Source organism: Oncorhynchus mykiss, chromosome 1, assembly GCF_057628025.1.
Source record: "Oncorhynchus mykiss isolate SJ-2025 chromosome 1, ASM5762802v1, whole genome shotgun sequence".
Classification (NCBI taxonomy): domain Eukaryota; kingdom Metazoa; phylum Chordata; class Actinopteri; order Salmoniformes; family Salmonidae; genus Oncorhynchus; species Oncorhynchus mykiss.
This window is the reverse complement of record NC_143022.1, coordinates 80,165,387-80,179,646: the sequence shown is the minus strand read 5'-3', so window position 1 is coordinate 80,179,646 and position 14,260 is coordinate 80,165,387. Positions and strand designations below refer to the sequence as shown.

The 14,260-nt window shown below is 38.5% G+C and overlaps 1 protein-coding gene across 2 annotated transcripts in view; it reads left to right on the top strand.

Annotated features, from left to right (window-relative positions):
- The first annotated feature begins 671 nt into the window (after positions 1-671).
- The window catches only part of LOC110529688 (regulator of G protein signaling 7), a 56,911-nt gene continuing 43,322 nt past the window's right edge, over positions 672-14,260 (top strand). Inside the window, exons 1-2 of one of the 2 annotated variants that reach the window (XM_021612147.3) lie at positions 672-896; positions 1,885-1,994. In XM_021612147.3, the coding sequence (XP_021467822.1) occupies positions 1,923-1,994 (72 nt within the window). In that variant the 5' untranslated portion in view covers positions 672-896; positions 1,885-1,922. The remainder of the gene's footprint in view (positions 897-1,884; positions 1,995-14,260) is intronic. The other variant, XM_021612130.3, reaches the window with a different exon arrangement.

The following is a 14,260-nucleotide window of genomic DNA, read 5'->3' as shown; positions in this document are numbered from 1 at the left end:
CAACGATGATGCATCAAATTAGGTTGTTAATCATTTCTAGATATTCAAGACTGAGTATAATGCATTATTTTACCACAGCAGTAAACAGGACTTGAAGACAAAAAAAGAGTTTGGACACAGTGTCACCTAAACCTGAAAGATATACATACTGTGCATGCATAATGAAGTGAAGGAAGATGTTTTGTAGGCTACAGATGAGAATATCATTATTAGCTTAATGACATTGGCCATCCAATTAATGGCCTAAATGCTAATCAGATATCTCTGGGCTATGTCAATATGATTAACATTCTAGCAAGGTAGGCTAAAAAAGACAAATTATAATGACTATTGAATATGCAAAATGTCACAGTGTGTAACAGAAATATAAGCAATACATAAAGATTACACAGATACATTTATTTATAGGTTTTGGTGGGTACTCATTACACCATTACATGTAATTGACTAAATGTGTATTCCCAATTCATCATCATCATTATCATCATTATCATCCTCAGTAGTATGCCTGTTTCTCTGCTCAGCTCACCAAAATGTGTTTAAAGAAATGTGTGACCACCATTACTGTTTTATAACAACAACACAGTGCTATTTCAATCTGACGGTCCCCTGTAAATGTGCCAGATAGGGGTTTGGATTCCTTGCACGTGATTGGTCATGGATCGATGCACGTTCACGTTATTCTGTGGGTGCCGCGCGCCCGTGCTTTCAGCATCATTTTGGAGAAGAGGGAAGCGGTAACAACCAAGTCTGCATCGAATGCCTGTCTCTAACAATTGCCAATGAATTATCTTCGAATTCCTATGTCTGCCAGTTGACATAGCCTAACCTATCACACGCACTGCACACCAGTTCTGCAAAGAAACAGGATATTCGCAGGCTGTGCGTTTTTTCAGGTAAATCATCAAAGAACGATTGCTTATTTACATATTTTCCTTTTATTCACGATAGATCGAGACAAGTGATCAAGGGAGCGGGGCTTTTTGCTGTAGCTGTCCATGGTACTGAAATTATAGGCGTCTTGGCTTGATAGAGACACTTCATTGACTATTAGCTATGTGATGATGGGAGCTAAGGGAAGACTATGATATTTACATATGCTATGTATTTTGGAATAATCCTTGAAAGGATGCGGTGGGTGTCGTTTGGGGCGAAGATTAGATACGGAACCTCGGATGCACACAAAATTGCCCTCGATCATTTCTCACCGTTTGTAATGAAAGGGTATTTTGTAGACTTTGTATTCACGTTTTGTATTTCAATGGCAATAAATTAAATGTATTTTACACATTGTTCTTTACTTTCCCTTTGAGAAACAACCCGAGCCTATTTCGTTAAGTCCCCTACATCCACTGTTTTTGATTTAGAGCTTGCCTGCACGTTTTCTTGCCACCGTGCTGCCTTTTCGCATCTCAGGAGCTATTGAATTCTCCAATGTCAATAAGCACGATAGCAAGGCAGAAATCAATAAGGCCTTTGTGTAAGCTTTCATTAAATCTCGATATTGTGCATATGTTAATCGGGTCGAATAGTGAAGGAATGTATATAATGGTAAAATATGAAATGATGAGGAGGAGGAGGAGAATGATGGTGATGATTATAATAATGATGATCACATCACTGTAATTACTGCTATTTGTACTGAAATTAACCAGCCAAAACATTTAGTTAATACATAAATTAGTTGATGATATTAACATTTCTACCATGTTAGCCTATGATTGGAAATAGACTCACTTACATCTAATAGGTAATTTTTATGCACTCAAAGGATTCTTCTATTTTGTATGTAGCTTAAAGGTAAGGGACATTTTGTTCCTGTAGGATTCCTCTTTAATGTTTCCATGCCATAATGTTCTCCACTGTCCTATCTCTCTGCTTCAGCACCTGAGCATTACTGAGGCTGTTCACCCTACTGGATCATGGCACAGACCAACAGTGTGGGGAGCAATGGAGTAGCCGATGAATCACCCAACATGATTGTATACAGAAAGGTAAGGTGTGCAGAACAGTGTTCAAACTGGGTGAAAACCCATTCTACCTCAGTGCACTTTTTTTGTGCACTTCAGTAGCGATAAGACACTGTGTAGGCTGATACAAACCCAATGCTAAAGGACACACATGTACAACTAGAAGGCTTTGACTCTACTGAAATCCATGTTCTTGATTTGGTTTTGTAGCGACAGCTAGTAAAGGTATGTGGCATCGAAATGATTGTATGACGGGGGTGTCACCATGTGCACTGATGCACATGACTGTACATAAATGCAAACATGCATATAGACACTTGTACTTGCATGCAAACACACTCAGGTTACATGGTCTGGTTTGTTCCAGAGGCTCTGGTTGTGTATATATGACATTCAGCCATTTTAACCAGTTGAGTTACACATTTTGGAGCAAAAGGAAGGAAAATGCATTAGAATGTCTAGTATGTTGTCAATGCAGTATTTCTTTAGATTCAGCTGTGGAATCTATCTAGTCCATCAGTGCAACTCCCCACTGAGAAAGATAAATGTATTGATGATCTGTAGGGATATCTTATTAATATATTCTTACCTCAAGCTTCAAAATAGCTTGAAAAAATATAATGAAAAGTAGGGAGAACAACGAGATTAACTTTTTTCTGTGTATTTTACTCAGTGAATGAGCATGTGCATGTGATTTAGCATGATTTAGCATTTTTCATAGCTGCAGAGTATATGGTTAGTGGGGATTTGGATTCAGCTCACTATTTTGTTTTGTTTTATATGGAAGAGAGTATTTATTTGTTTATTTGTTTTGTTTTGTATGGAAGAGAGTATGTATTTGTTTATTTGCTTTGTTTTATATGGAAGAGAGTATGTATTTGTTTATTTGCTTTGTTTTATATGGAAGAGAGTATGTATTTGTTTATTTGCTTTGTTTTATATGGAAGAGAGTATGTATTTGTTTATTTGCTTTGTTTTATATGGAAGAGAGTATGTATTTGTTTATTTGCTTTGTTTTATATGGAAGAGAGTATGTATTTGTTTATTTGCTTTGTTTTATATGGAAGAGAGTATGTATTTGTTTATTTGCTTTGTTTTATATGGAAGAGAGTATGTATTTGTTTATTTGCTTTGTTTTATATGGAAGAGAGTATGTATTTGTTTATTTGCTTTGTTTTATATGGAAGAGAGTATGTATTTGTTTATTTGTTTTGTTTTATATGGAAGAGAGTATGTATTTGTTTATTTGCTTTGTTTTATATGGAAGAGAGTATGTATTTGTTTATTTGTTTTGTTTTATATGGAAGAGAGTATTTATTTGTTTATTTGTTTTGTTTTATATGGAAGAGAGTATGTATTTGTTTATTTGGCTCCCTATTGGCTTTTGCTGAAGTAGCAGCTACTCTTCTTGCGATCCACAAAATAACACAAAATATGACAAGTAATAAAACACTGATACACTGATAGACAAGGACAGTCACACACATTTACAATACAACCATATACAAACAATACAACAACAGCAAAATATGTGTTAGAGTGTGTATGTTTGTGTGTGTGTTTGTGTGTGTCCCCTCACAGTTCCCGCTGTTCCATGTGATGTTGTTTAATCCTGTTTTTAAAATTTTGCTGTTTGCGTGAATAATTAGAAATGGAAGGGATCATCGCTCTGTATAATACTGTGCAGTGCCATTAATTAGTTTTGGACTTAGGGACTTTTAAATGACCCCTGGTGGCATGTCTTGTGGGGTATGTGTGGGTGTCTGAGCTGAATGTTATTTGATTATGCAGACAATTTGTAATTCTCATCACATTAATATTTCTCATAAAAACTTGAAGAGTAGCAGTTAATCTATTGTCAACCCTCAACCAAGAAAGACTGGCATGCATGTTGTTGATGTTATTTGCAATGGACCAAAAGCCAACTTACTAATTGCACAGTAAAAATGACTTGTGTTCACTGTTTTCTGTTAATATTATTTGCCAGGTTAATGGCAGAACATAAGTGAAGAGGCAATAGCTGGGGTTTTGTTTTTCTACATTATTCTCTGACACATCTTTTTAGCAGATAGGTCAGATTACTTACATTGCTCTGTACATTCATTGCTGAGGTTAAATGTGAAAAATGAGGTCTCAATTCAATGTGAAACATATTATGGTACACTGTAGCTCTTTGTCCCTGGTCAAATGAAATCTCAGTGTTTTTAGGGAACTGTAAGAATTTACTTCTACTACCAGGTACTCTCCATATGTAGATGCTTTCAGAGTGTGTGTAGGCAGTTGGAAACAAAATTAGGTGTAAAAATGACAGAGATGGGCTCAATTGAATTCTAATGAAGTCTGTAGATAAACATATGACAGATTTTGTGTGAGGACTCAGAGGAAACATGGTTCCCTACTATTTCAATCAACTCTCCGGTACACATATCATTACAACTTGAAGCTGATCCTTAGAGACAGCCTAACAGTCACAAACCTCTGGGTCTGTGAATTCAATCACATGTGCGAGCTGTTTGTATGTTGCCACATAATCAGAGGAGGAAAGCCTCTGTCTCACGTTGTCAAATCCATCAATAAAGTGATAATTTTCCCATCACAGACCCTTGTGGTCTGTTCTCTATCGGGATTTCTTCTTCATTTCATTTCCTTCACCCATCAGTGGATTTTCACATTTCCTCTGCAACAGCACTTGTTTTCTATTACAAAGCAAGAAGAATGTGGGGAAACTATTCCATGTATTGTCTTTCATAGCTGTGGGATGTTGTGCTATATTTACAGTCCTTGTAGAGAGATTTGGTGGAAGTTTCTCCTTTCATGCTGTAGCTACATGTGAAAAACAAAGGTACAGTACTTAATGTCCTCCTTATACTGCAGCCTCCTACTCCACTGGAAGAGAATGGCATTCAAAGTTTGACTATTTGAAAACGGGCAAACACTAAGAGTGAGAGGGTTGGGTGGGTATATTTGGACGGATTTGTTATTCCTAATTTGGTTGGGAGGGGAATTGTGTTACTTATTCGATTAAATAAAGGAAGCGGTTTGGAGAAACAGTAACAAAGACTCCCGGACCTATTGATTTGTGGTCTTTTTGGCAACTCAATTACAGATATGATGTTGCTTCCTTCCTTCCGCTATTGATCTCTTGAACTTTCATTTTTGTCAGGGTAAAAAATTGTTCTGGTAATGGAAATAAATTAGCACCAGTGTATGTAAAATACATTTCTAAGCAACCTCCTTTCACATGGCTGAGATATCATTCATAATGTATTACCAGATCTATTTCTCATCTGTTCTATGACTGTGATCTTCACTGATCTCATCTACTCTTCCATTCGGTCACTTCTTGACTGCATGTGGCCGCTGAACTGCTGGATGACCCACTTACACTTCTGAACAAGATGGTCAATGCAGAGACTTTTCTAAGTGGCCTAATGGCACAGACACACTGGTAGCGTTAGTTGGCCGAGAGTACTTAGCACATGGTTTCCCAAACTAGGGGTCGCCTGATTTGAAAATGGGGCAGCAAGAGAAATTTGAGCTTGGTTCATAGAACCGGGGTTACGTCAGTAACCTCCAGTAGCTGCTAGACATGGTTGTAATAAACAGAGCGGTTTCTGTCTTCTTCCTACAAATGTGGCTCTATCTTTTGAGTGTTTTAAGCTACAAAATATTATGACCCCTTCACTGAAAGATCCTCAGGATCTTACATACTTTTCCCCTCTAGTTTGCCCACAAGCCGTTAGAACCGAGTGGACAAGAGCAGGCACTAAATCAGACTTCTTGTCACGACTTCCGCCGAAGTCGGCTCCTCTCCTTGTTCGGGCGGCGTTTGGCGGTCGACGTCACCGGTCTACTAGCCATCGCCGCTCCACTTGTCATTGTTCCATTTGTTTTGTCTTGTTTCCACGCACACCTGGTTTACATTCCCTAATCACACTACTTATATGTTCCCTCTGTTTCCCCCATGTCTTTGTGTGGAATTGTTTTGTTACATGTTTCGTGTTACGCGCCAGGCTGGTTTTCCCCCAGGTACCGTGTTGAACCCGAGTGTGTTTAATTGTTTAACTCCTGCATTATTTTGACTGTTGTCGCGCTTTGCACTTTTGCCATTTTGGCTGGAGGTTTTTGACGCAGTTGCGTCCGTCTGTTGTTACTTCTGCCAATTAAAGTGTGTGCCTGATCACAACTCTCCGCTCTCCTGCACCTGACTTCTTACCAGTAGCGCACAACCTGACACTTCTACACAGAAGGTCATACAACATTATTGCCTGATGATCTTCTGAACTTCCCAATACCTTTCTGATGAATTTCAGTCACTTCAAACCATACTGTCTTCATACTGTAAAAAATACTGTCAGACTTATTTGTAATAGACTGTCAAAGCCCAAATAAAAAAAGTAAACATTGGCCGTTGATCACATAACTTGTTTTACATGGTGGGGTCGTGAAAAATAATTTATATTAAAATGGGGTTGCGGGCCAAAAATGTTTTGGAACCCCTGACTTTGACTCTGAACACAGTGAAGTCTGTAATTTGTAATCCGAGTGCAAAACGATTCTACATGTAGAACCGCACGAAAATGACGGCAATCAGACGCCTACCGGCGGGGTGTTCGCTATTACACTGGAAGGTAAAAATGTCCTAGTTGGCCTGCATACTCACCAGACATGTCACCCATTGATCATGTTCGGGTTGCTCTGCAGCGACATGTGCGACGGCGTGTTCCAGTTCCCCGCTAATATCCAGCAATTTTGCACAGCCATTGAAGAAGAGTGGGTCAACATTCCACAGGACACTATCAACAGCCTGATCAACTCTATGTGAAGGAGATGTGTCCCGCTGCAAGAGGCAAATGGTGGTCACACCAGATACTGACTGGTTTTCTGATCCACACCCCTACTTTTTTTAAAAGGTATTTGTGAATTTAAATTGACTGATTTCCTTATATGAACAGTAACTCAGTAAAATCTTAGAAATTGTTGCATGTTGCATTTATATTTTTGTTCAGTATAACAGTAGGATGATATCATACCAAAAACATTCAGAGAATGTTTTTAATCAAATCTATTTATCAAAAATGTTTCAGATGAAAATCCTTTGAATATTCTCCTGACGTTCACTAAAATGTTGTTCACAACCTCTGTAACAACCACCACAGAACCTTCTCCAAAAGTTTGTATATTTGTGTAAAACATTTGCCTGATGTTGCAAGAACGTTCCTATAACACATTTAATCTGTTCTTTAATGGTTCCCAAAACACCATAACTGTCCAGTTGTGTGGATTATTCTACAATGTTTATTTTAGTGTGCAAAAACATTCGCCTGATGTTACAAAAACACTCACAGAAAAAATGTAGTCTGTTCTTTAATGGTTTCCAGAATGTTTCAAAAGGTTGTGGTAACATTTTTGGGACATGACAAGTTCCCAAAACGCAAAAACTGTCCAGTTGTGCTGACATTCAGATAATGTTTGTTTCATATTCTTTTGATGTTACAAGAATGTTGACAAAGCAGCCTTTCTGAGTTCTTTAAAGGTTCCCAGAACATGTAATTAGGTTGTGGGAACAGTGTGGGTACATTACAAAACACAAAATATGCTCAGTTGTGATGACATTCACACAACGTTTAAGTTAGGTTGCACATACATTCCCTTAATGTTGTAAGAATGAAATAAGTATTTTTTCTATGATCTTCATAGCATATTTGTTTTAGGTTTCATATTCCATTGATGTTCACACAATATACAGCTTACCTTGGCATGGAGGTCCTGAGAACATTTCAAGAACATTTAGAAAATGTTAGATTTAAGTTTGACCTAATCTTACCACAACATTCTCAGCATGCATATTAAAGCATAAGAAATCAGATTGGAATACAGCCCCGTTTTGTTTCTCTCCAGATTTCATGGCAATTTGCATTTGAGGACTGTATTGTAGGTGATATAGAGACACATGGCATTCTCATTTTATTCATAGGACATTTGAACAGAATTGAATTATGCAAGCACATCCATATTTTTTACACTTCATATGTTGACACTTCATACGTTGACAATCTGCACATGTGAGTTTTAAACTTGCAAACCCCACATGTGATTAAGAAAGAAAATCATAAAATACAGTGTTATAAGTACACATCATATGAAGAGGATGGGAACATTTTAATAACTGTTCTGTGTCCTGATTGACCATATTTGACAAAAAAAATTAAATAACAAGGCCACAGCTTTTGTCATGGTGTCCATGTGGTTGCCGTTCCGGCCTTTATTATGAGCTGTCCTCCCCTCAGCAGCCTCCTGTAGTCCCTACAATGTAAGCACCAGACTGTTCCCACAACCTAATGAAACATTCTGAGAACCTTTAAAAAACAGACTAAATGTGTTCTGGGAACATTCTTGTAACATCAGTTGAGTGTTTTTTGCACCCTAAAATAAACATTTTGTAATAATCTGCACAACTGTACAGTTTTGGCGTTTATGGAACATATATTTTGTGATGTCCCCACATTGTTCCCACCAGACTCTTCCCACAACCTAATGAAACATTCTGGGAACCTATAAAGAATATATTAAATGTGTTCTAGAACCATTCTTGCAACATTAGACAAATGTTTTATACAAACATTCTATAATCATCACCCAATCAGCACAACCCAATCATTGCCTACTCCCCGACTGGACAGTTTGTGTTATGAGAACAATGATCTGGGAACTGTTACGTTCCCCATTAAGGAAACTAGAAATTGTTGCTCAAACAGAAAGGGGAACTAACAAAGAGTCACTGACAACAACCAAAACAAAACAGGTGGGTTTTTAGGAGGGGTTCTGAAAGACACTCCTGGGGGTGTCCACTGAAAGCTGCATAGCAACAACAGCTGGGACCCAAAATACACCCACCATGAGCACCCACTAAATTTGCCCACTAAGAGGCAAACAAAAGATAAACCCACACCAAACCTAAAGACAATAAGCAAACCAAAAAGGTGGAGCAAAACCAAATCAGGGAAATCAATGTTTTTTATAAATCAAGTAGTGTGTGCCTTTAAAGGTGTTAACCCTCCACATCTATCAAGACAACTGGAGCACTGGGCCAGCCACTCTTAAATAGCACCTTGGCCAGTACAGGTTAAACACCTTCCCACTAATGAGACGGCAACCAGCACAGGTGTAACACATACTGACTAACAAGGTGAATTATGTCTGAGTGTTAGAGTTGCCCCTAGCTGTCAAAAAAGTAATAAAAAAGGAAATTGTGACATCTGGTTTGCTAAATATAAGGAATTTGATGTATAGAATTTACTTTTACTTTGTACTTTTACCCAAGTATGACAATGTAGTACTTTTTCCACCACTGTACTTAAGTACATTTAAAATTGGGTACTTTTGGACTTTTACTCAAGTAGTATTTTTCTGGGTTACTTTCACTTTTACTCTAGTCATTTTATATTAAGGTATCTTTACTTTTACTCAAGGTATGACAATTTAGTACTTTTTCCACCGCTGCCTGTAACAGAACCTTCGCAGAACAATTTTCTTTATTCATTAGATAATCAATTTCTGGCACAATGTTATCACAGTCATGCCATTTCTAAGTTGTTTGAAGTCCCTTTTTCAAAATCAATTGTAGGTCATCAAATTAATTTCCTGTAAAGATTTTCATGAGATATTGGTCTCTGCTCACTATTTTAAGGCATCCAATAAATATACACTTTCTGTAATCTGGCCAAGGAGAGTTTTACTGCTGATAGTGGATGGAGGTTTTACAGGGACTCCATTGGGAATAACACTCCATATCCTCTCTCAGCTCTTGTCGTTTACTTCTAATGAAAATGGATGGAAGAGGGGTAGAGGTGTTGACCTGATTACTGTGGAGCTGTGTGCCGCTTTTCCTCCAAGCATATTAATAGCATGCGCTGTGATTACCTGATTTATTCACAACACTCCTGGCTGACACTTAAGTTAGAGCATTTCACTGGGTTAAAGCAAACGATCAAATACGAATAGAAGATACAGTATGCAGCATCTCCTTTACGATGCACATACTTCAATTCGTGGTGTTTTCAGGCACAACCCAATCATTGCCTACTCCCTGTAATGTACTCTTTCCAGTCACATACAGTATAAAGCATCTGTCAATATCGCGGTTGTGAGTGTGGTTCTCTGAGTTTGGTCACGTGCTATGATGAATAATGCTCTGCTGCGTTCTGTATGTGGGACAAAAGCAGCCCGGTGAGGCGCTCATAGTCACACAGAGAATAGAACAACATCCTCCTCCAGTAGGTGTGTGTGTGTGTGTGTGTGTGTGTGTGTGTGTGTGTGTGTGTGTGTGTGTGTGTGTGTGTGTGTGTGTGTGTGTGTGTGTGCGTGCGTGCGTGCGTGCGTGCGTGCGTGCGTGCGTGTGTGTGCGTGCGGGCGTGCATGTGCCTACTCTAGATGCTTATAGATGCTTAGATTGATCTGAAACATCACAGTGCTTTCATTGAATACAACGGGTGCCTGTCACCAAAATGGCTTTGGAAAGGATGAACAACAGATGAAAGGTTGGGGCTCTTTCATAACATTTTAAACACCTTTGATATTATTGGTCATGCATATCCATTATTTTAACCTGTATGTCAATTATTTGAGTACCCACTTAATCACTTTATAAGCCCGTCCATGCCAGGATTTAGGTAAGCTTTTATAGCTCTATATAATGGCTGGGGAAACCTCCGGATCTTTAGTTACCAGGTTTTAAAACTTTGTGTATTTATGTCTCAATATTTGTTAAATTGTCTCTCTCAAATGGTTCCTAAGGTCTGCTTCAGCTGTGTGAGTGACTGTTTGAGGGTGTGAATGACTATTTGAGGGTGTGAGTGACTGAGGGTGTGACTGTTTGAGGGTGTGAGAGCCTGTTTGAGGGTGTGAGGGTGTGAGTGACTGTTTGAGGGTGTGAGTGATTGTTTGACAGTGTGAATGACTGTTTGAGGGTGTGAGTGACTGAGGGTGTGACTGTTTGAGGGTGTGAGAGACTGTTTGAGGGTGTGAGTGACTGTTTCTTTTGATTTGCATTTCTTCTGTCTCTTTAGCCAGAAGCTCGAATCTGCAGAAAATGTTTTTTCAAGCGGCCTGATCTTGTATTGTGTGTATGGCAGTTCAGGCTTTTGTTTTTCATGTCTTGGCAGCCAGTGAGTGGAATGGTGAGTTCTTCTCTCCACTCTCTAGAGTACGTGTATGACCATTGAACACACAGCTGAGCAAATGTTATTGTATGATTCCGTTATTGTTATTCTTACTTAATATTGGTCTCATTTATATTATTGTGCTTACAAACCATAAACAGCATGTGTGAATTAATTGTACTATTGATTATTGAATTGTTGATTGATGAGAGCATACTGTGGTGAACACGCAGGGCATTATGTAGGAACAAGCCTATAGTTTTGCCTCTGCCATGGTAACACAGCTGTGTAAAACGAATCCTGTCTACAGATATTACAGTGAATCATCAGCTGGGTATCAGGTCTATTCAGACCCTTGCAATTGTACATCATATGAAACGGAGTGAAGAGCTGTGAAGTGCCAAGCTCCCCCAAGCAGCATTCAAATTCACTCAGTGAGAGGCTCATTAATTGGCAGATCCGAGGAATCTTTGTGTGAAGCCCTTTGTGTGCTATGTAGGCCAGCGGAAATGACTACTGCCCACATTAAAAAATGCTATAGTATACTATGGTTAAATACTATAGTATTCACTGTATTGTTTTTGTGGACTTAACTGTAGTAATCAATGTACTGTTTTTGCGGACTAAAGTCCGCATAAACACTTCAGTGAATACTGTACTATTAATTGTAGTGTCTCGGACATGACTGTACTATACTGTATTATTTATAGTTTACTATAGTATAAATACTGTGGTAAAAAAACTAGTATATACAGTTGAAATGAGAAGTTTACATACTCTTATGTTGGAGTCATTAAAACTCGTTTTTCAACCACTCCACAAATTTCTTGTTAACAAACTATAGTTTTGGCAAGTCGGTTAGGACATCTACTTTGTGCATGACACAAGTCATTTTTCCAACAATTATTTTCAGACAGATTATTTCACTTAATTCACAGTATCACAAGTTTACATACACTAAGTGGACTGTGCCTTTAAACAGCTTGGAAAATTCCAGAAAATTATGTCATGGCTTTAGAAGCTTCTGATAGGCTAATTGACATAATTTGAGTCAATTGGAGGTGTACCTGTGGATGTATTTCAATGCCTACCTTCAATCTCAGTGACTCTTTGCTTGACATCATATGAAAATCAAAAGAAATCAGTGAAGAACTCCACTTTTGTAGACCTCCACAAGTCTGGTTCATCCTTGCGAGCAATTTCCAAACACCTGAAGGTACCATGTTCATCGGTAAAAACAATAGTACGCAAGTATAAACACCATGGGACCACGCAGCCGTCATACAGCTGAGGATGAAGATGCATTCTGTCTCCTAGAGATGAACGTACTTTGGTGCGAAAAGTGCAAATCAATTCCAGAACAACAGCAAAGGACCTTGAGAAGCTGCTGGAGGAAACAGGTACAAAAGTATCTATATCCACAGTAAAATGAGTCCTATATCGACATAACCTGAAAGGCCGCTCAGGAAAGAAGAAGCCACTGCTCCAAATCCGCCATAAAAAAGCCAAAGCCAGGTTTGCAACTGCACATGGGGACAAAGATCGTACTTTTTGGAGAAATGTCCTCTGGTCTGATGAGACAAAAATGTAACTGTTTGGCCATAATGACCATTGTTATGTTTGGAGGAAAAAGGGGAGGCTTGCAAGCCAAAGAACACCATCCCAACCGTGAAGCTCGGGGGTGGTATCATCATGTTGTGGGGGTGCATTGCTGCAGGAGGGACTGGTGCACTTCACAGAATAGATGGCATCATGAGGGTGGAAAATGATGTGGATATGTTGAAACAACATCTCAAGACAAGTTAAAGCTTGGTCGCAAATGGGTCTTCCAAATGGACAATGACCCCAAGCATACTTCCAAAGTTGTGGCAAAATGGCTTAAGGACAACAAAGTCAAGAAATTGGAGTGGCCATCACAAAGCCCTGACCTGAATCCCATAGAACATTTGTGGGCAGAACTGAAAAAGCATTTGCGAGCAAGGAGGCCTACAAACCTGACTCAGTTACACCAAAATGCACCCAACTTATTGTGGGAGTCTTGTGAAAGGCTATCCAAAACATTTGACCAAAGATAAACAATTTAAAGGCAATGCTACCAAATACTAATTGAGTGTATGTAAACTTTTAACGCACTGGGAAATAAAAGCCGAAATAAATCATTCTCTCAACTATTATTCTGACATTCCACATTCTTAAAATAAAGTGGGGATCCTAACTGACCTAAGACAGGGAATGTTTACTAGGATTAAATGTCAGGAATTGTGAAAAACTGTACTATATTAATTACTCTAGTGTTTTTGCGGACATCACTGTAGTATTTATTACAGCGTTTTTGTTTTATTATATTTTTCACATAGCAGTGGAGGCTTTGGCCTTGAGGAAGCCTACTGGACAAAATACTAAAAGAGCACATTTTCTATAACCTGTAGGTAGATAGGACTGAGGTCTGAATGGATATTTCAGAGCTTCTGCTCTTTTCTATAACCTGTAGGGAACACAATTTTTGCGGTTTTTAGTATACTGTAGTATTTATTATAGTATTTTACAGTATACTACACCATTCTATAGTAAGTACTACACATGATTGAGGTATACTACAGCGTCTAGTATAGTATTCAACAGTATTAATGATTAAGTAAGCAGTATTTTAGTTTATCAAAGTAGTTGGCTTTTGTAGTAGTATTTTATAGCAAACTGTGGTATGTTTTCATGTGGGTGTATATGAAAACATACAACCTCTAGTTCAAAAGGGATGAAAATATATTTCACAAGGAAATAGTGATTTTGATGTTGGATTGCTGGATTGCGTAGGCATTTCTGTCTTGGTGTTTTTCCACTATTGCATATAAGGCTAGGACTCATACAGATGTAAGATCTTAATTTGATCACCCTGTTGCAAGAGAACGTTCCTGCAATGTCTGGCCTTCCTGTGTGTCTCAGGTCGACTCTGTGTCTTCCTGTTGGACGTGTCTGACAGGTGTCTCCATCCTCTTGTTAAGCCTCTACAGAGGCCCCAGACTTTACAAAGCCTATACAGATGTAGGATCTTATTTGGATCTTATTTGATCAACCCTTTGCTGGAGAACTTTCTAAACATCAAGGTGTATTTAAGGTTTAAAAAAGCTTCTT